The 23,108-nt window shown below is 45.6% G+C and overlaps 1 protein-coding gene across 1 annotated transcript in view; it reads left to right on the top strand.

Annotated features, from left to right (window-relative positions):
- Window positions 1-23,108, top strand: part of slc12a3 (solute carrier family 12 member 3) — a 173,401-nt gene that overhangs the window by 127,254 nt on the left and 23,039 nt on the right. Inside the window, exons 19-21 of the mRNA XM_056281635.1 lie at window positions 1,249-1,325; window positions 9,464-9,479; window positions 21,477-21,485. Of these exons, the coding sequence (XP_056137610.1) occupies window positions 1,249-1,325; window positions 9,464-9,479; window positions 21,477-21,485 (102 nt within the window). The remainder of the gene's footprint in view (window positions 1-1,248; window positions 1,326-9,463; window positions 9,480-21,476; window positions 21,486-23,108) is intronic.

Below are 23,108 nucleotides of genomic sequence, written 5' to 3'. Positions count from 1 at the left end.
GATAACATACCAAACAATGCCTTCAAAGACCAGCTTAAAGTCGACGTTGTAAAAATACGGAGAAGAGTATCATTGTATTTGATCAGAAACAATAGTAGACTGACGACGTCGTTAAACAAGGACAGATTCGCGAACGTGTTGCTGTGAATTACTAGTCGCCAGGAGATGGTGCCAAAGGATAAGCTTCCACTAAAGAACACAGTCAACTGGCAATATAACTGCACTGGAAACGGAACACCTTCCACAAAGTAGTAGACCGAGCCGCTTGATTTAACACAATAATACTTATTTTTTCTTTTTCTTTTTTTAAAGGCAAACGCATCAGAAGTTAATAGGGAAAAGGTGTTTTGCCTATTACAGGCCCGCTGGTGATCAATTGACACATTTTTTGCACAACATCAGGACGGGGTCCTGAGTCCATAGAACGAGTTTGGTGTTAATACATCAAACAGTTGCTGAGATATGGCCTCACCTCCTGTTTGGTGGCTTAGCCAAAAAATCGATTGGATTTAATGGTGAAACGGTTTCTAAACTCAAAAATACATATGATAACTTTGACGAGGTTTGGTCTCAAGATCCCCTGTAGCAAATGTGGTGAAAATTGGACTAAATGTGTGCACTGTTAACAACTTCTTTTTAAAACTTTTTCATAAATTCCAATATGGCAGAAATAATGTCACAGGGTGCGTTGAACTTGGTTTGATCCATGGAGTCCAACGGTACCTGATTTTCAAATATCAGGCATACAGTTCAAAAGTTGCATACATAAACATATCTGTAACTTTGACCCATTAGTGGGGGAGAGCTCTCGAGGCACATACATGTCATTTGTTGAATATAATCTTGGGACTGTCCCCAGTAAGAGTGCCAAACTTCACAACTTTGTACCGTACGGTTCTAGCGGCTGCCATAGACACCCTAGCCAGAAGAAAAGATGATGCTGAGGGAGAATAATAGTAAGAAAAGTCAGAAACACAGGGGGCCTATGCAGCTTTGCTGCTTGGCCTGCAATAATAAAAGGTAGAAACACTTAGGGTGTCCACACCAGCTTCGCTGCATGGCCCCCAAAAGATGAGGGTGCCTACGCAACTTCACTGCTGCTTGGCCCCCAGTTCAACACATTAAACTTTACAGATGTAACATAAGAAGTAAAATAAATAGCACTATGGCATAGCATGAGACAAATGCAACATCAGGACACAGAATGTGTTTTTTGCTTGTGTGTGTATGTGCATGTCTGTTTTTCAGTGACGCATTTGACCTACATTACGGGGTGTGCATGCTGAGGATGAGGGAGGGACTGGATGTCGCTCGTCGGTTCCATGGTGAGGAGTGTATATGGAATTCAACTCATATAGCCATACACTAGGAATATTGTACCTTTGAAGTATCTATATTAAAACACAAATCCCTTGATCAGTTTGTTCAACTTTAACAAGGGGAGGATAAAAGGATGTCCTTGAAATGTATAGTTAATTAATAAGGGTACATTTAAATAATGGTACTGCCATACCCTTTCATCCTCAGAATTACCCGAATAAAATATCTGCACTCTGCATAATCTTGCAGAGGTACAGAGCAGTGAATATCTATTGTAAAAATGTATATGTAATAACCTTAAACAATGAAATAGTGAGACCAAGGTGATGGGTAAACTAGGAATATGTTTACTTTGGTAACCGACAGACATATACAGGGCATGATCTTCCTCTTCACCGGCCTAGTGTTCTCACTTCCTTACTAAGTACCACTGTGCTCCACCTAGTGGTTGAACTGGAATATAACATTCCCTCCCACTTAAGATAAAACATAAGAATTGTAAGCAAAACTCCAACAGTTTCTCTAAGCTAAAACAATAAAATAAAATAAAAAACTCTCACATGGCCTATACCTTCTCTATCTCCTTCTGGTTGATTTGAACTAAACAGCCACCATTTACCATGCAATTCACTAACAATGATGCCACCTTAAAACAGGTATTATTTCCACAGATAGCTTAGATAAATATCACCAGGTACACATCATTTATTGTCTGTTCTACAGTGCAAAGTCTTTCAGGTGGCTTTGGCAGCTTTGTGAGTCTTTTTGTACGTCGGACACTTTGAGTGGCATCACTGCTCCCTTTCACTTGTGCAGTATCTGGTGGCTGCCTCTGGGCACTGACCTGAGTTTCTGACTCAGAGCTTGGATTTCCTTCTGTGGGTTGTGGTTGCCCAGGGAGAGCCACTGGTTGTGGTGATGCCACGACGGCAGTATCGGGAGCGTGGGTGCTGGGTTCCTCGAATACATCCAGCCTTTATGCTGTCCCTTCATGCCTGGACAGGATCTGGTCCACATGTCGGCAGACCACTCTACCATCTCCCAGCATGACCTTATATGAGACAGGACCTGTTTCTGACACAATGAATCCTGGGACCCACCTCGGTCTGTGGCTGAAATTCCTTGTCATGACAGCGTCTCCTGCCCTGAACCCTCTGTCCTTTGTATTTTTGTTATACTGGTCTTTCTGTTTTCTTTGCCTGGTTTCTATTTTCCTGTTTAGGTCTGGGTGTAATAAGTCCAGAATGGAGCGCAGCTTCCTCCCCAACAGCATCTCAGCTGGGGAGAGACCTGTGGTGGACTGAGGTGTTATCCTGTAGCTGAACAGGACCCGTAACATCTTAGCTGACAAGCTGCCCTCAGTGCTTTTTTTTATCATCTCTTTAAATGTTTGAACAGCCCGCTCGGCCAGTCCATTTGATGATGGGTGGTAGGGAGCAGCCGTCACGTGCACTATTCCGTTTTTTCTCATGAATTCTTTAGTTCCGGTATTAACAAAACATGTGGCATTGCCACTCACCACCATTTCAGGGATGCCCTGGTTGCTGAAGCTCTGGCGCAGGCAGTCTATGGTAGTGGTGGATGTGGCACTGTTCACAGGATACACATCCTTCCATTTGGAGTGTGCATCAATAATTATGAGTAAAATTTTCCCCATAAATGGTCCTGCATAATCCATATGCAGTCTCCTCCATGGCTTGTCAGGCCACTCCCAAGGGTGGAGAGGAGCGGCTGCTGGTGCTTTTCTGTGTGCCAGACATGTGCTGCATGTTTTCACTAGGTTTTCTATGTCCGCATCTAGCTTTGGCCACAATATATAACTCCCATGCCAGGGCTTTCATCCGGGAGACCCCAGGATGGCTTTGATGAAGCTGCTCTAAGACCATTTGTCTGGCTGGCTGTGGAATTATCACTCATGCTCCGCACAACACGCACCCATCCTGAACGCTGAGTTCAGCCCCTCTCACCTTGTATGGTGCAAAGTCTCCCTCTGTGTGATGTGGCCACCCCCTTACCACATATTCATGTACTCTGGCTAGTACTGGATCTTTACTTGTCAGTGCCTTTACCTGTTCAGCTGTCACTTGTGTTATGTCCCTTTCCTCAAACATCAGCACTTTGTCCTCTGGCGCTGTGGGGATGGGCGTGTGCTGGAGGGGCAGTCGGCTTAAAGCGTCTGCGTTGCCGTGGTCTTTCCCTGCCTTGTAAACAATGGCATATTCATATGCCCTCAAGGGCATATGAATATGCCTCACTGCCCACCTCTGTACTCATGGTAACACCATGTGTGGAACAGCCTTTACTTCACTGAACAGGGAAGAGCAGTGGTTTATGGTCTGTGCAAATGGTGAACTTACGACCATAGATGTATTTGTGGAGCTTCTGCACCCCAAACATTACTGCTAAACCCTCTTTGTCCAATTGGGAGTAATTCCTTTCCGCTGGTGTCAGAGTACTGGAAAAAACCCTATCGGTCTCTCTTTTCCATCTCTCATATTGTGAGACAGCACTGCCCCGACCCCATAGGGTGATGCATCACATGAGAGGATGAGCTCTTTCTCTCTGTCGTAGTGCACTAGCAACCTGGATGACTGCATGAGTTTGATTGACTGTTTGAATGCGTCCTCCTGGTCTTTTCTCCACTCCCAGCGTGCGTCTTTTCTCAGGAGTGAGTGGAGTGGTGCTAACACCATTGACAAGTTGGGCAGAAACCTGTTGTAATAGTTCAGCAGTCTCAGGTATGTCCTCAACTCTGTCACATTAGTTGGTGCCGGTGCTTCCAGGATTGCTTCTACCTTGTTTTTTAGCGGGTGGAGTCCTGTTGCATCCACTCTGTGACCCAGGAATTCCACCTCTCTTCCCATGAAGGAGCATTTGGTCCTATTTAGACGCAGGCCTGCAGCATCCAGTCTGCACAGCACTTGTGCCAACGTCTCCAGGTGTTATTGGTCATTGCAGCCTGTCAGGAGGATATCATCTAAATACACTGCCACGTTTGAAACGACACTCTGAAAGGCAAGCGTGTGTATGTAAACAACCCCTTGCGTGTGTTTATGGTCACCAGCTTCTTTGCTGCCTCATCAAATGGAATTTGTAAGTATGCATGGCTCATGTCTAGCTTTGTGAATTTCTTTCCTCCTGACAGATTTGCAAAGAGATCCTCCATCTTTGGGATTGCGTATTGTTCTAGCTTGGATAACTCTATTCACCGTCAGTTTATAATCGCCACATATTCAGATTGAGTTGCTGGGTTTCTGTACTGGCACTATAGGCGCTGCGAATTCTGCATATTTGACTGGCTCAGTGATTTTCTCTTTTAACAGCCGGTCTAACTCTGCTTCAACTCTCGGTTTCATGGCATATGGCACAGGACTTGGTTTGAAAAATCTTGGTGTCGTCTCCTTGTCTACATGGATCTTAACTGGGGGGCCCTTAAATGTACCAAGTTCCTCTTTGAACACATCCTCATGTCTCGCCAGCACCTCATGTAATGTCAACTGGTTTCCTTCCCCGACCTGATTTACTGCCACCCTCCAGTCTATGTTCAGGTCTTTTATCCAGCCCCTGTCTTAACAGGTCTGGTCCTGTGCCTGAGACTACAACGACTGGGAGCTGTTGTGTGACACCCCTGTGTTGTACAGTGACTCTGGCAACCCCTAACACCTCTACTCTGGCTCCTGTGTAAGTTTTGAGCTTCAGGGAACATTTCTCTAATTCTGGAACTTTTGCATTGTTGTCCCATATCTTTGAATATTCTGACCTTGTCATTAAAGTTACACTACACCCCGTGTCAACCTCAAAATGTATCTTTGATTTATTCAACTGCAGCTGTAATGTGATGGGGGGCACTTTTGGTATTTTCTCCAAAACACTGAACACTGTGAACACGTCGTCCTCTTCTTTTGCTTCCCCTGTGTCAGCTTGTCCGCTGATGTGATGTGCTCCATGACTCATCCTTACTCCCTTTTTGGTTCCCCCTTTCCCTTTGAACTTGGGGTTCTCTGGGGGTGAGGTAGCCCGACACGCCCTCCTTATGTGCCCTTGTTTTCCGCAACTGTGACACTTTTCATTTGCAAAGCGACACTCACTTGCCATGTGGTTTCCCCTGCATCTGTAACACTGCCGCCGTTGTTCGTCCCTGGAACTACCCATGTTTACTTTGTAAACACTCGTCTGGGCTGACCCTTGTTTCCCGCTTCCATCAGCACTAGTGTCTACACATTTCCATTGCAACTCACTGACATCCTTCTTTGCAGTCTCAATGGCTCGAGCAAGCGTAAAAGCTTTCTCAAAAGTAAGCTCAGTCTCGGATAATAATCTACGCTGGATGCGGTCATCATTCACTCCACAGACCAGCCTATCCCTTAGCATTTTCGTCAGATTGTCCCCGTAATTGCAATCCTGAGCTAACTTGCAAAACACCACAACACAGTCCATAAGTGACTCACCCTCGTGCCTATTCCTTGAATTAAATTTAAGCCGCTACACGATCTCTGATGGCCTGGGGTTGAAATGTGCTTTCAGTAAATCCACAATGTCCTGGAACGATTTTCCCCCTGGCAACACCGGACTGAGATTTCTCGTCAGACTGTAAGTTTGGGCACCCATGGAACTGAGCAAAATTGACTTTTTTTGATGGCTGCATCGGTAATCTTATTAGCAATAAAAAAATGTCCCAAGATTTCCAAATATTTCTCCCATGACTGCGACTCATTCTCAAAAGCAGTGACCGTTCCCACCGTCGCCATGTCCCCTCTCAGGTAGCGGTAGCCTAGCGCTAGCTAGCCAACTTCACTCGGTGGTAAAACGTCCAGGAACACCGAATATCCTTGTTTTACCAGGATTCCGTTTACCTCGTCGCCAGATGTAATAACCTCAAAGAATGAAATCGTGAGACCAAGTTAATGGGTAAACTAGGAATATGTTTACTTTGGTAACCGGCAGACACATACGGGCATGATCTTCCTCTTCGCTGGCCTAGTGTTCTAACTTCCTTACTAAGTAACAATGTGCTCCACCTAGTGGTTGAACTAGAATATAACATTATCCCTATTTTTTGTTCTAGTGAACCAGACCTTTGATGAGGGAATGGGGAATGCCAGCTCTACCCCTGCATGTGTTCAAACCATTGCTTCATGTATGTATTTGCATGATAGGTAAGATTAAGATTAATATTTCTGACATATTATTAAAAAACATTCATCTAAAAGCTGTTAAATTAAGACTAATAGACTGTCTTTCTCTGTAAACTAATTGGGTCAATGACAACAATACTGGGTTATTAATGTGAAATCAACAAGTCTTGTAGACTGTGATAGTAATAAAAAATGTTCTCACAAGGTGTTTAAAGTGCTTGAATTTCACTTTTTAAAAATCTAAGTAATGGAATACATGGCAAATCAGCCTCTTTGGTGGGAAAGTACTATCCAGAATTTCCCCTTCTGTTCATTATCGTATGATGATTAAAAGATAAGAGTTGGTAAGGTCTGTTTTCTCTTCATTTATTTTATGTGTGCTATTCCTTCTGTATATTTCACTGTCCCTTCACTGTAGCCATTGCCAATGTTTTCTTTGTTTTGGATTTCACCACTGATATTAATTTCCTCATCCAGTGTCTCCTTCCAGCTGCAAATCGCAAGCTTCTTCATCTGGTATAGAGTGTGATTAAATGAAGAGACCTCAAGTATCCAGATATTTTTTCAGTGCGCTGTTTGACAGTGGTTCAATTTTGCACAAGACCAATTTCATTTTAAGTATACTGCCAGCCACAACAGCTGCATGGAAGTGGGCGTGAAGGGTTTCGGCATAGGCAAAACATGTACCTATGTTCTATGTCATTGACCAGTCGTCTGTAGGACCCCCCCAGTGGAGATCTACAACTTGTCTTCTGCTGGCCATCTGGGGGAACCTGGGGGAAAGCTGATGGTACACGAGATGAAGACATCAGCCACATCTCCCGCATCAATGTTCAGCATTGCTAGCATCACTTTTAAACCCTCTGCGAGCATTAATCAGTTGAAAAAATCGCTTGCAAGCATGTTGTTTGTTACACTTTGCCCACCATACAGACAGGAAGGGAGAGGTGATGAGCAGCTTAGCTGCGAAAGTGTTTTGGAATATCTGTGCTCTACCGTCTAACATCATCATCATCATCATTGGCGGTCACTCGAAGCGAGTATGACTGTCTTCTCCAATTGGGGAGGATGCCTGTGCGCAACTTTGTTTAATATGGGGATACTAGTACACAGAGAGTCACCACACAGTCCTTGATATATCAGGGTCAGGATCCAATGGCATGGAGTCCAAGGTGACTGGGGGCCCATCTCTGCTGCAGCCTTCATCCGCCTTCCCAGCTGTTGTGATGCTTCACTAAAGTCAGCCATCATCCTCCGCCTGTTCCACCATTGAGGTCTTGGTTGGATTGCTCTTTGTCAGGGAATAGTTGCAATCACACTATTGTAAGATGGCGACAGATGTACTCTAAGGCCCCCCTCTTGGTTCAGTGATGGTCGTTCCCTCTTCACATAGATGGCCTCTTTGACTCCCATTCAAACCAGTGTTCCTCCCCTATCAAGGGTATGCACATCCTCATCCTTGAAAGAGTGGCCACTGCCTGTAGATGGTGTAGACTGTAGAGTCCTGGCCTGACGTGTTAGCTCTCCTGTGTTGTGCCATCCTCTTGGCCAGCGACTGTTTGGTTTCCCTGATGTACAAGTCACGGCAATCTTCCTGGCACTTAACAGCGCACACTGTATTTCTCTGTTTGTGCTGGGTACCCGATCCTTGGGGTGCACCAGTTTCTGGTGCAGTGTGTTTTGGGGTTTGGGGTTTGCAACCGAGACATAGTGTTTGAAAAAATACACATCTCAACTGTTCTGAAACTCCTGCCATGTATGAAATCACCACTGGTTTACACTTAGGCAGCTGTTGTCCTTTTCCTCTCCTCAATTGGCTGGTGCACTGTATAAGGCATCTTCCTGGCTTTGACAAACACCCAGTTAAGATAACCACACTTAACCAGGGCCTGTTTAATGTGGGATTTCTCCCCTCCCCCAGCTGCTGTGTTGGTGGACACGTTGTCAGCTCGGTTGGTACAGTGTCCTGATGACTCCTAGTTTGTGCTACAGTGGATGATGAGAGTCAAACCTTAAGTACTGATCAGTATTTGTAGGTTTACAGCAATCAAATGTCCCCCTCATCGCCAATTACAATTTCACAGTCTAAGAAGGTTAACTTGTCATTTTTCACATCCTCTCTGGTGAACTTGATGTGGTTGTCCCATGAGTTAATGTGGTCAGAGAAATGTGGTATGTGCTGAGATTTAATTTTAACTCAGGTGCCGTCCGCAAATCTCAACCAATGGCTGGTGGTGTCCCTGGATAGGATATCAGAGCCCTCTTTTCCAATTCCTCCATATACAAATTGGCTAGTGTAGGTGAATCTGGGAAACCAATAGCACACCCATGCTTCTACCTATAGTACTGCCCCCTGTACGTGAAGTACCTGGACTGAAGTCACAGCTTCAGGAGCAGACACACTTGGTCAGTGTTAAGGGTGGTCTTATTGCTAAGGGTGGGGTCATTCTGTAATTTCATATGGACCACCTCCACTGCTTCCTTAACAGGAACGAATGCGAAGAGAGGCGTAACATCAGAAAAAGTTACAATGTTACAATTTCATTTAGCAGATGCTTTTGTCCAAAGCGACGTACATCTGAGAGTTAATACAACACAAGCAAGGATCTAGTCAGGAGGCATTAATGCAATAAGTGTCAAAAAACTAGGTTCAAGTCTGATAGGACATAGGCATCAACAGGCAATGCATAGAGGCAATGCATAGGGAGCATAGAAGCGATTTTTTTTAATACCATCAGGTGTGGAGGTGTTCAAGAAAGATGTTACAAGACTAGACTAATACTTTATGTCTATCTCTGCGCAGATGAAGTCGATTATTAAACCGTTATAAAGAATCGTACTGACTGCCGAACTTCTGCTGGAGGGGGAAAATGCAGCCTCCGTTATTCGGACGTTTTGGGAGAAGAAATGAACAGCGTCTCAGTGACGTAATCAATCCGCGCATGCAAGCGCAACACCGCCCACTTGTGGACAAACAAAGTCATCACTGACTGTAAACAAAATAATAGTACACATTAACACAGAGTCATACAAATACACTGGTGTCACATCTCAACACTCCCACTTATGAATCATGTGCTCACTGTATACCTTTTCATATTCATAGAACAAAATGAAAAGAAACTTGGTATAACCCATACCACTCACATTTCACACACCAAACATTGCCTTAGCAAATGTCTTCAGTTTTACCTTGGATGCGGGCTTCGTCATTACATCCGCAACCATTTCGTCTGTAGGGCAATACACCAATGACATCCTTTCCTCTCTTATGGTAGACCTCATAAAGTGGTATTTGATATCCACATGTTTGCAGCGTTGCCTACACACCGGGTTCTTCGCTAAAGCTATTGTCCCCTGGTTGTCCTCATAAACCACTGTTCTCTGGTATTCATATGAATCAATACCTCCCAGTAACTGTTCAACATAAATACATTCCTGGATGGCTAAAGCCAGAGCCATATACTCCGCCTCGCACGTAGAAAGTGCTACAGTAGCTTGTTTCTTGGCTTTCCAAGAGATACGTGCACTTCCCCTGCTCATGCTCACACAGTAACCTGATGTGCTGCGTCTATCCGAAGTATCTGAAGCCCAGTCGGCATCACTATATGCCTGTAAGCCAAGCTTCTCGTCGCTCTTCCTGTAACAGAGCTGTTTGTCTGTGGTGCCCTTAAGGTAACGAAACACATGTTTTACTGTCACCCATTGCTCTTCAGTAGGCTCTGCAAAATGCTGAGATAGCTTGCTCACAACAAAACATAAATCTGGACGTGTACATGTAGCTAAGTATATTAGACTCCCGACCACCTCTCTGTACTTTTTCACATCTAACATTTTTGGTGCATCTTCTAAGTAGTCTCATTTCTGCTTTATCGCATACACCCACCTTCCTCCCACTGTTTTCTTGCCCTCTGGTAATTTCGTAAGGGTGAATGTTTTGTTGTCTCTTAGAGACTCCATTTCCTCGTCCATTGCCCTGGACCACTTTTCTGATTCTGGCGATTCCATGGCCTCTTTAAAGGTCAGAGGGACACCGCACACTGCCCTGTATGCGTAATCTATAGTAGTGAGTAAACTGCCATCACTGTCGCCCTGACTATAGTCAGTCAGGTATCTCGGAGGGTTGCGTTCCCTTTGGGGGTACCTCCCACTGGCTGAGGCTTGTGACGTCACCCTTGGGTGCTCCTCGTCATCATCCTCGGGTGCTGACTGTGTACCGTCAGTCTGTACATTTTTCTGTACTCTAGGCTGAGTTGCAGCTGTCTCAACAGACTTTCTCTCTCTTACCCAGTCTTCTGGGTGCAGACCTGGTGTCTGAGTCTCATTTTCACTAGTTGCCTTGTGTACAAACTTAACTAGTCTGTGTTTCTGTACTTTCTCTTGGTCAGGGTAGTAGACTAGGTAGGCCGGGCTGTTCTTGTCGTGTCCTACAAAACGCCCCCTCTCACATCTAGAATCTAACTTTCCCTTGTCCTGCTGGTAAGCATAGCACTCTGTCCCGAACTTTTGCATTCTAGCCATGTTGCACTTTTATCCTGTCATTGCCGTAGTAATGACAGGAAAAAAAGACTAGCGCGGTCCTTTTACTTGCACACTTTGTCCGTGTGACCCTTGATCCGGCAGAAGCTGCACCACACGCTGCGTGAACAGTCCGTTTTCCGATGGCCTTTGTCACCGCATCGCCAGCACACCGTTTGTTCATCATCTCCCTCACAGCGTTTCACTGGCTTTTTCTTAGGCGCTGCGTGGGCCTTCATCACCCTCTCGGACGTCTCGTCCGATGCTGTAGCATTAGCTACATCTTCAGCCGCCTCAAAGTTTCTCAATTTGGCCTTAAGTTGTCCCAATGTCAACTCACTGTCGCCATGTGTCACCATTAAAGTGAATGGCTTATATCTCTCGGGTAACCCCCTCATCACCATGGCCATCATTAGTCCCTCACTCGGTGCTTCTCCCGCCCCTTTGAGAGCCGTAATGATTTGTTCAGCTCGGATAATGTATTCGGTTATCGTCTCATTATCAGCTTTCTTTAGCCCAGTCAATGTTACATACAGAGTGACAATCCAGGGTCTGCCCTTACCAATGTAGACTCTCTCTACCTTTGTTCTTCGTTTCTCTGAAGATCAGTCCCAAGCTTGTGTTGTCCAATAAAGGCGCCAATGCGCAGTAGGCGTCTGCGTTCCGCTCCTCGTCTAGGGCCTGCTCTTCCGCTGTCAAAGGTCCCACGGGCTCGGTAAGAATGGTGGTTTTCAACCCCACACCATGCATGCAACAGAGCATTCGCTCTTCCCACAGTTCATACTCATCGGCCTGTCCGTTGAATGTGGGCCACCTGCTCTTCTTCCGCTCCATCTCCCTAGGTAGCGTTAGCTTAGCTTAGCGTTCCGTTAGCTTCCCGATAGGCTCTGTCGATGCTAACTAGCTTCACACTTGCTAACTTGCTACTCCGTGCTAACCTGCGCGCATCCCGCCATCCGAGGTTATCACACTTCGTGTACTTCTTTTATCAAACTACTAAATAATCCAATGTTACCTGGGCCCATAACCTGTTAGAAGACTAGACTAATACTTAATGTCTATCTCTGCGCAGATGAAGTCGATTATTAAACCGTTATAAAGAATCGTACTGACTACCGAACTTCTGCTGGAGGGAAAAAATGCAGCCTCCGTTTATTCGGTCGTTTTGGGAGAAGAAATGAACAGCGTCTCAGTGACGTAATCAATCCGCGCATGCAAGCGCAACACCGCCCACTTGTGGACAAACAAAGTAATCACTGACTGTAAACAAAATAATAGTACACAGTAACACAGAGTCATACAAGTACACTGGTGTCATATCTCAACAAAAGAGCTGGGTCTTTAGCTTTTTCTTAAAATAGGAGAGGGACTCAGCAGATTAAATAGAGTTTGGTAACTCGTTCCATCAATGGGGAACTACAGAAGAGAAATGACTTAGGGTCCCGTTGTGGCGGAAGTGCCAGGCACCTTTCATTGGCAGATCGTAGTGAGCAGGACTGAGTGTAGACCTGAATGAGGGAGTTCAGATCGGTGGGAGCCGTTTTAGTTGCTGTTTTGTAAGCTAGCATTAATGTTTTGAATTTGATGCGGGCAGCAAGTGGGAGCCAGTGGAGGGATATAAACAGCGGAGTGACGTTCTGTTTTGGGTTGGTTGAAGACCAGACGTGCCGCCGTATGCTGGAGACAGGCGTGCTATTTTCTGTAACTTTATTCACCACGATGTCAATACCCTATCCGGTCCGTCCTCTAATAGCATCCCTACATCAACCCCGTACTATATATACTATGTTCCCACACATATCCTATCAGTACATCCAGTTGCACTTGATTCAACTTTTTTGGATAACCATGACCTGGATGAATGAGAACATTCACAGACATACTTCCCGAAACAACTAATTTTCTCCATATATCACCGGTAAGAAAGTCATTATAACAAATGTGTTCATTTTATTAATCAGTTGTTAATCGTGCAACTTTTAGTCTTCGTTCTTGATTAAGTGGATGCGTTTTTTTCCAAGTTAGCAAGGTTAACTGTTAAAACTTGAGCTCCAGCAAATAGTTAGCTTACGTTACAACTAGCTTAGCATTACATTTTTTCCCCCTCTGGTTTTAGGATTTTCATCCATTCATCAAAATGTCCAAGAAGCAAGCTACATTAAGTAACTACTTTGGTGTTGCACCACCTCCAAAGAAATGCCAGACTAAACCTGTACGTAAAAAACAAAAACAAAAAACGTGTATTCGCGGGCAAGCGACTGCAGGAAGTAGCCTCGCCTCAAACACGTGACGACCGCACAGAGATGTACTGCAAAATATGCCGTGAAAATCTCAATCTTGCGGATAAAAGCAGCGCCTTTTATATAGGGACGGTTGGGCTGCAGCTCACTCTACCAACTCATCTTCATCTATGTGAGAGCGTAGTCCTGCGTGTTTGTTGATAAAGCAATAGGAGAAGATGTTCGTCTCAAAACCATCCGTTTTATTTAGCAGTAAATGGATAAAGCATACAGAGCTCTGGGTCTAGATCTTCCTATCCCTGACAAACAACAGATTGTGTCAGTTCACGAAGTTTGACTCTCTCTCCTTTCCCTGACCCAGTCTTTATACTATACAAAGTGTTGACTAAACATGAATGTGTGGTCTTCTTTGTGATTGGTCCGTTGACCTGACTCCATTTCCGCCTCAATGATATCCGGACTCCAAGTGACCTCCTTCGGCAGCTGCTGTGACCTCCTGCTCCTATTTTTGAAACCACAGATCACAGCACATCTTGTATCTACTCCCCCAAGGCCACAGCACCCTTATTGTTCCCTTTTACTATTCAGAGCTGCTAACCTTATCTAAGGTCAGCGACCCTCACTCTTCTACCTTCTATGGAGATAGACACAATCTTCCTCTTGGGACATCTTCTCCTTTTATTGTCCCCCACTTCTCTTCCTATAACTTACTCTGCATTCCTCTGTCTGCTGACATACTCAATACTTTTTCCACTGCCACTATAGCCCCTCATGTCCTTGTAACAAGCCTTGTTCCTTATGCATATGATTTCCCAATGATTAATCTATCCTTATATCCCTTATTCCAATCAATACATTGTAATCATCATTATTAAACATCACACCATTGCATTTATCCACAAGTAATCATCATTATTCAACATCACACCATTGCATTTATTCACAAGTCCCCCTTTTGGTCTCATATAAATGAGACCAACCAACCAATCGGATTCAAACATCACATTCAGCCTCTGTGTCACTGCCCAGTTCTTCACGCCCTCCGTCCTCCATCAGAGCCACTGTCTCCATCTCGACTTGAGCCATCTGATAGGGTGATGGGGGACTCTTCTTTTCGATGGCAGTGACGATCAACCTTTCAAACAGAGATCTGATACAGGGGATACAACAGCATCCACACAACACAAGTGCAGTCATCATGCCTACCAGGGACAGAAACACAGACACTATCACACCTTTCCACTTCCCAAACCACTGTTCAAAAATTCCTCCCAGTGGGTTGCTTGTACCTGAGTGTTCATGCATCTCCTCTGACAGGGTCCTAAGTCCTTTTAGGGCTCTAGTTACCGAGCCATCTGGAGCAGTGTTGTTGGGGATGAACGTGCAGCATTGATCATCAAACATAGAGCAAACACCCCCTTTTTCAGCTAATAACATGTCGTGGGCCATTCTGTTTTGAACTGTCATCAACGAGGTGGCAGCTAATTGTTCAGATAAGCCTGCTACAGCATCCCTAGTTTTATTGGCGAGCCTCAGGACGTTATAATGGATATAATTAATTCTATCCACATTCTTGTTGGGAGTGACTGGAAATAACGCACTGATGATTGAGATGTTCTCAAATCCTGCTGCCACTTGATTTACCAACTAATCTGGAACTCCCCTGGGAATGCCTATGGCATCTGTGTATGTGGTAGAACCATAGCCAATGTCAAATGTGTCTCTCCTGTGGTGGGTATATGTGAAATTTGCCTGTTGGCGTGGCCCTAGCAAATACAGGGGTAGAACCAACCTGACCATTGCACATGTTCCAGCCCAGTCTGCTGGCAGGCTGATATGTAGAGTCCTGTCCTCGCAATACCAAAACAGGTCAGCCCTTCCCCACACCATAGAGCTAGGGGCTGACCAACGGTTGACATCAAGTATGTTTTTGCACCAGCCGTCAGGCATGTGTCCCATCTTCATACCGGAGCTGGAGCTCCTAGAAAAACACGTATAGTTTTTAGCTCTCGAAGTGAACGCCGGCGGCACCGTGGAGTTTTTAATGGGTGGAAAAATAGAGCTGAGAGTAGTACAGTTAGGGGGGTCAACTTGCATAGTTAGGACCATCATGCAATTAAATCCTATAGGATCTGTATCGGGAAACAGAGGTGATGGGGGGGTGAAAAGAGTTGGTCTGGCTGAAGAACATGCAATACAATTACTCATGTTAATGGAAGCAGCAGTAGCTGCCATCCAATCTAACCACAGGTTTTTGTCCCCATATCCAGTAGCCAATTTGACAATATTGCCTCTCGTTAGTTTATTGTAATCTATGGTGATTACATCCTTGCTCTGTCTAGGTTTAGTTTCGAATGCGCTAGTCATGGCGTCTGTTTTCTTGGGGGACGGAGGTGTTAACAAATTCACCTTAATGAGACCCATGGTGTCCGTACCATCTTGATGTACTCCCACAAACACATAGAATGCCTTTTTCTGACCTGTCACGAATGGATCATCCCACTGGTCGTGTATTGTCAACAACAGGGGATTAACCCAACCCGACTTATGTCGTAGTTTGCCGCGTATGAAACTAATCTTGTTAACCGTATCTGGATGTTTGACCGCGGTTTTGATAGGGGTCCATGATAGACCAGTATACTGCCAAACCAGTTCCCATCCGGTACACAAACTGCCCATGCCGGAGTTCCTAAGCGGATCCCCCTGCCTTAGACAACTGGAGTGAGTTTCTAGATTTCCGCACAGGTATAAATCATATCTTCTCCACATCTCCTGGCATTTCCCACAATTAATAACATGGCATAAGTCAAATTGAAATGTCACGTTCGTTCCCAGAGTGTATTCTACGTCTATACCTCCATATGTTTTAATGCAGTAATCTGGTTGGCTCTGGCCTTCCCTCTTTGTTCTGTTGTGGTGTTGGTTTTGATCTGTGTGTCTGTCTCTGATGGATGATTCTCACATAAATATTGGAGTAACTATTACTATAGAAATGATCCCGCACACTCCCAACCACCACCATTTGGCTTGGTGGGGTTTTCCCATTCCCTCAAACATCTTAATCAACGTATATCAAAAATTCTTAGCAAGCAAAACCTTCTTGTGTTCTGGTTATCAGTTCCTTGTATCCTAGAAAAACCTTTTCTGGGAGAGCTTTTGACCTTCTGTAGTGACATCAGAACATTGTTTCCACACCTGGCAAAATTCTTCATTCCAATGTTGAGTATATTGTGGCTTGCCTGAGTATATGCAAAGCTGGTTACTATAAATCTTATCCAAAAGTGATAGCTATAATAACTATCGCCACAGATAGTGGCTCGTGTCTTTACACTTATTCGGAGTCAACTGTGGTGTTTCTTATCTGTTCCAGTGTCCTAGCGGGTGAATCCGCTGCTGCACACTGGTTCCAGTGGTACCAGCTGTCTCCTTTGCCCTGTAGTCGGACCGCGTGTGATGTCCTCTCAACAACCTTGTAGGGCCCTGCCCACCTTGGCTCCGACCACTTCCTCTTGATCACCTTCAGCGGAACCCAGTCCGTGGTGGGCGGTGTCTGACCCTCTAGGTTCCCCTCTGCTGCTGCAACCTGTTTTGAGAAAGCTGACACCAAAGCTGTTAGTTGGTTATAGTAAGGTTTGTACTTCAGCGGATCTCTTTCCTTTTCCGTGGTTGGGATTCCAGCTCCTGGTCCCGGGAACTGCTGCCCTGTTGTCAACTCATATGGAATGAAACCTGTAATGGAGTTTACTGAGCTCCTAATTGACATTAGAGCTAGGGGTAGGGCATCCACCCAACTCATTTTTGTTTGAGCACGCACTTTTCCTATTTTTCCTTTAATGGACTGATTCATTCTCTCCACCTTTCCCTGTGATTGGGGGTGATACACTGTTCCAAACGCATGTTTCAGTCCCAGGGCCGCTTCTACTGCCTGCAGGTCTTTGTTCTTAAAATGTGTGCCATTATCTGACCTGATTCTTTTTGGAAACCCATTTGTTGGTATGTATTGGTTGATTAGGAATGTGATTACCGTTTTGGCATCTTCATATTTAGCAGGTACTGCTTCTGGTCAGCCAGTGTATGCATCCACGGCAACCAAGAGGTACCTATACCCATTTACTCTTTCCAACATGTCAGTGTAATCAATTATGATTTCTTGACCTGGCATTTTTGGCAAAGGAAATTTTCCCTCGTGTGGCTTTACTGTAGCCCTGATATCGTATTCTGTACATATTTTACATTCCCTGATATGGTTCACAATCATGCGGGCAAAAATTGATGCCACCAATGGGTCAGATGTCTCTGCATCTGTGCCTTTCCACAATGTGTTAGCCCGTGCGCCTCCTGTAACACGGAAGCCATCCACCCTGGGGGTAACACTGGTCGACCGTCCGGCGACCTCCACACTCCTTCGGATTCCGTTGCCCCTCTCTCTTTCCAAACTGTGAACTCTTGAGGAGAGGCTTTCTGTTGTTCCTTTATTAACATATTTACATCGCAGGCAGGTAGTAAATCATACACCGTTTTCCCCACCTGCATCATCATGTATTGGGCTGTGTAACCTGCTGCCCTTTTAGCTGCAGAGTCTGCCTCCTGATTTCCTTTTGCTATCATTGTTTCAGTTTTGTCGTGACCTCTGCACTTTATTACTGCTACCTCTGTTGGTTTCATTAGGGCTTCCACCAGTCTCTTGATGTCTTTCTCATGTTTGATTGGGGTTTTTGCTGCTGTCAAAAATCTTGCTCTGATCCACTGACTGAGCTCCACCTGTATTGCTCCTACCAAGTATGCCGAGACTGTGTAGATGTTTACTTTTTTCCCTTCTGCCAATTCTAATGCTGCTATCATTCCCTGTAATTCAGCTAGCTGCGCTGATTCTTTTCCTATTACTCTCCCTGTCACTACCTCCTCAAACCCTTCATCTGTTTGTCTTACCACTGCATATGCTGCCTTCAGTCCCTCCGTGGGATGTCTGTAGCAACAGCCATCTGTGAACAGCACTTCCTCTGGGTCAGCTAAGGGTTTTGCCCGTAAATCTGCTCTGACCTTAACATCTTTCTGTACTCTTTCTTCACACACATGTGGCTCACCTTCCCCCATGTTATCTGCCATGTTGAGTCCCTCGTGTGTGAACGTTATGTGTGGTGCATTGAGGATTTTTTCCAACCTTGTCTGTCTTAATGATGTCATGGTGAATGCTGCTGAGTTCACATAGGCCACTATGCTGTGTGTTGTCAGGACTGTTAGAGCATGTCCCATGACTATGTGTGCTACGTTTTGCAGAATTTTTGCTACCCCTGCTGCATGTCTTGTGCATGGTGGATGTCTATTTTCTGTTGGATCGAGTGTCACACTTGCATACATCATCACCTGCCTACCTCCCCCTTTTTTCTGAAAAAGAACACCATTCACTGTATGTGATTTTTCTGAAACATCCAGATAGAATGGCTCTTTGTAGTCAGGCACTGCTAAATCAGCAGTGTTTGTGAGAGCCTGTTTGAGGGAAATGAAGTTGTTCTCTGCTTCAGTGGTCCATTGTAAGCATGCTGGCAAATTTCTCATCCCCTGCTCATTGACCATGGCCCTTAAGGGGTGCGTGAGTTCCCCATATGATGCTAAGTACTGTCTGCTGTAGCCCGTCAACCCCAGGAATAAGATCATGTCTTTCATTGTGACTGGTTTAGGATGGTGTAGGATTGAGGCAATATGGGCTGGGGACACACCTGTTCCTCTACTAGAGATAATTCTCCCCAGGAACGAGACCATCTGTCTGCAGCACTGGAGCTTGGTTTTTGAAACTTTGAACCCAATGTGATACAGCTGAGTTAATAGGGATTTGGTGGCTGCTAGGCAGGAGACCTGATCTGGAGCTGCCAGAAGGATGTCATCCACATACTGAATCAACACCACCCCTTTTGGGAGGGTGAGATCAGTGAGCTGCTGTTTCAGAACCTGATTGAACAGCCCAGGAGACAAGATGAAACCCTGGGGAACCCTCGTATACCTTAGCTGTTGGCCTTTATAGGTAAACGAGAAGATGTCTCTGACATGGTCAGCTAGTGGTAGGCAGAAAAATGCATTGGCCAGATCAATACAAGAAAACCATTTGTGTTCTGGGGACAGTGCAGACAAGCAGTGTATGGATTTGGTACTGGGACTGTAGGAGTTGACACAATACTATTGACCCGTCTAAGGTCGTGAGCCATTCTATATTTCCCTGTATTTTGCTTCTCTACTGGTAAAATAGGTGTGTTCCAGCCAGATTCTGAGGGCTCCAACACCCCCGTTGCCAACAGTCCCTCCATAGTATCTGTGATCCCTGCTTCTGCCTCAGGTTTGTGGGAGTACTGTTTCTACCAGATCAGAGTGTGATTTGTCAATTCAAAAGAGATTGGATCAACATTCTTGCAGTGGCCTACATCAGTTGGGCCTGCTGACCATAACGCCTCAGGAAGAGTGTCTATCATGCTTGCGGCGTCAGAGTGATCAGCCTTCTCTCTGCCATGAAATCTCTCGATTTGTCTATGTTCTAACAGCACTTTGTCAGCCGTCTTGTGCATGATCCTGTAAGCTTTTTCGGATGGGGAGTACTGTAATTCAGGGAGTTGGGTCCAAACCCAGTCTGTAAGTGCCATCAGACGCTTGCACATCGGCCCAAGATCTTTAGCCTGGTGTTTAACATGCACGGCTAAGGTGATATGGGGCACCACCTCTTCAGACATCTCATACCACTTAAATTGTTCTGGTGTCAATTCAACAGCAGCTGCCACACCTTCATTCCCCACTAAAATACAACTAGACAATACTTTCCACTGTGCCCCTTCAATGTCATTGTAAAAAGTTTGCTGATGAGGGGCGCTGGTGAGCAGTAACATGTGAGGACGTCTTTAGATTGAGCTCCTGATCAGGGCGAACTTTTCATTAATATTTTAGCTTTTCAGATCAAACACAGATAAATTAGGTTTAACACACACGATACTTACCCGCTAGCACACCGGACTCACAACCCTGTACTTGCATATCGATCATCTAGAAGACGCGATGGGCAAAAACAAATCCAGCAGTGACCAGGCCGCTAAAGCCTCGGGCTCTGTGAAAGCCCCGGACGAGGAGTCTACAGACCTATCTGGGGTGATGGCTGCCATCGCGAGCAGTGAGAGCAAGATCTTGGCACGGATAGATTCATTCACAGAGGATCTGAATGCAAAAATAGACGCTATAAAGGCCGGCATGGCGAAACAAGAGACCCGTCTGAAAGACGTGGAGGACGGCCTGACCACATACTCAGACAAGACCACGAAAATGGAGGAGGACATCGGCCAGCTAAAATCTGAAGTCGCTATGCTACGCCAGAAGGTAGACGGTATGGAGGGGCGACAACGCCGGTGTAATGCACGCATTGTCGGGATAAAGGAGGGATTCGAGACCAGCGGAGGCCAGCAGCCTACTGTTACCATCGCTACACTACTGCAGGAGTTACTGGGCCTCGGCTTCACCCCGACCCTAGACTGGGCTCACCGCGGCCTGCGGCACTCGACCAACGAAGAAGAACCCCCCAGGATCATCGTGGTGAAGTTTCACTATTTCTCAGAGAGGGAGGAGGTTTTCCGCAAAGCTGCCCGTTCAGCTCCGTTGAGCCTGCACGGCAAGAGAGTGAGTATCTTCCTGGATTACACCACGGCAGTGGCGAAGAAGAGAGCGGCCTTCTCCGAAGCTAAACGGCTCCTCCGGAGCTGCCAGGGCGTCAAGTTCCCGCGGTGCTTCGTATCGCTTCATCGTCCGGCCAAGAAAAGCGGTTCGAAGACCCATCTAAGGCGATGGGTTATATCAGGGAGAATCTAAAGCTTCAGGACAATGTACAGTAAGATGTTGATAAACTCCAATATACACTGCTCAAAAAAATAAAGGGAACACATAAGCAATGCAATGTAGCTCCAAGTCAATCACACTTTTGAGATATCAACCTGTCCAGTTAGGAAGCAACACTGATTTGTGAAGCAATTTCACCTGTTGGTAAATTGTCTAATTTCCACCTGGTGGAAATTAGACAATTTGCAAGACAACCCCTATAAAAGGAATGGATTTGCAGGTGGTGGCCACAGACCATTTGCCTGTCCTCATCTTTTCTGGCCGATCTTTGGTTAGTTTTTCATTTTGCTAGTGCCCTCACCAGTAGAGGTGGCATGAGGCGGTATCTGCAACCTACAGAAGTTGCTCAGGTAGTGCAGCTCATCCAGGATGGCACATCAATGCGTGCTGTAGCATGAAGATTTGATGTGTCTCCCAGCACAGTGTCCAGAGCATGGAGGAGGTACCAGGAGACAGGCCAGTACACCAGGAGACGTGGAGGGGGCCGCAGGAGGACAACAACCCCGCAGCAGGACCGCTATCTGGTCCTTTGTGCAAGGAGGAACAGGAGGAGCACTGCCGGAGCCCTACAAAACGACCTTCAACAGGCCACTAATGTGCAGGTTTCTGCTCAAACAGTGAGAAACAGAATGCATGAGGATGGTATGAGGGCCCGACGTCCACAATTGGGGCCTGTGCTCACAGCCCAACACCGTGCAGCCCGATTGACCTTTGCCAGAGAACATCTTGGTTGGCAGATTCGCCATTGGCGCCCTGTGCTCTTCACAGATGAGAGCAGGTTCACACTGAACACATGTGACAGACGTGAGAGAGTCTGGAGACGCTGTGGAGAACGTTCTGCTGCCTGCAACATCCTCCAGCATGACCGGTTTGGCGGTGGGTCAGTGATGGTCTGGGGAGGCATATCCTTGGAGGGCCGCACAGACCTCTACGTGCTAGCCAGAGGTACCATGACTGCCATTAGGTACCGGGATGAGATCCTCAGACCATTTGTCAGACCATATGCTGGTGCAGTGGGCCCTGGGTTCCTGCTCATGCATGACAATGCTCGTCCTCATGTGGCCAGAGTGTGTCAGCAGTTTCTGTATGTCGAGGGCATTGATGCTATGGACTGGCCTGCACGTTCCCCAGACCTGAATCCAATCGAGCACCTCTGGGACATCATGTCTTGTACCATCCGCCAACGTGATGTCACACCACAGACTATCCAGGAGTTGACCGATGCCCTGATCCAGGTCTGGGAGGAGATCCCTCAGGAGACCATCCGTCGTCTCATCAGGAGCATGCCCAGACGTTGTAGGGAGTGCATACAGGCACGTGGAGGCCACACACACTACTGAGCCTCATTTTCAATCGTCTTGAAGAATTTCCACAGAAGTTGGATCAGCCTATGTTCTCATTTTCCACTTTGATTTTGAGTATGATTCTGAATCCAGACCTTAATGGGCTAATGATTTTGATTTCCATTGATCATTCTTAGGTTATTTTGCTCTAAACACATTCCTCTGTCTAATAAATAAAGATTTTCAGCCGAAATATTTCATTCATCGAGGTCTATATTGTGTTTTTAGGTGTTCCCTTTATTTTTTTGAGCAGTATATTTGTGGCTAACTGGTATTGGCGGCTAATTGATATTAGCTGCTAAGTGCCAACAGCTAGCGGAAGTAACTAGCTAAGACACCAAGACAACAGGGTAACGTTATGGTTTAACTGTATCTATTTACTTTAACTTTTGTAATTTGAGACTCACAGATAATGTTACATTTTTCATTTAATAAGAATGTCTCATACCTGCTGCCCATTTAAAAAAGCTATTTTTCTGTTTTATTAGTATCGTGTGTGTGCATGTATATGTGTGTATGGATGCTAATTAGTATGAGACCCGTAACAGTGCTTTGGTGACGACTGCTAGGGCGACACCCAGGTCAGTGTCACTTACCTACAAAGGAACTGTATTATAACTGCTGTTATATGGGTGTAGATATATTTTCCTTCCTTTTCTTTTTTTTTAATTTTTATTTTTTAATTTTTT

This window comes from Lampris incognitus, chromosome 6, assembly GCF_029633865.1.
Source record: "Lampris incognitus isolate fLamInc1 chromosome 6, fLamInc1.hap2, whole genome shotgun sequence".
Taxonomy (NCBI): domain Eukaryota; kingdom Metazoa; phylum Chordata; class Actinopteri; order Lampriformes; family Lampridae; genus Lampris; species Lampris incognitus.
Note: the sequence above shows the minus strand (reverse complement) of the source record. Positions and strands in the feature narration are given on the sequence as shown.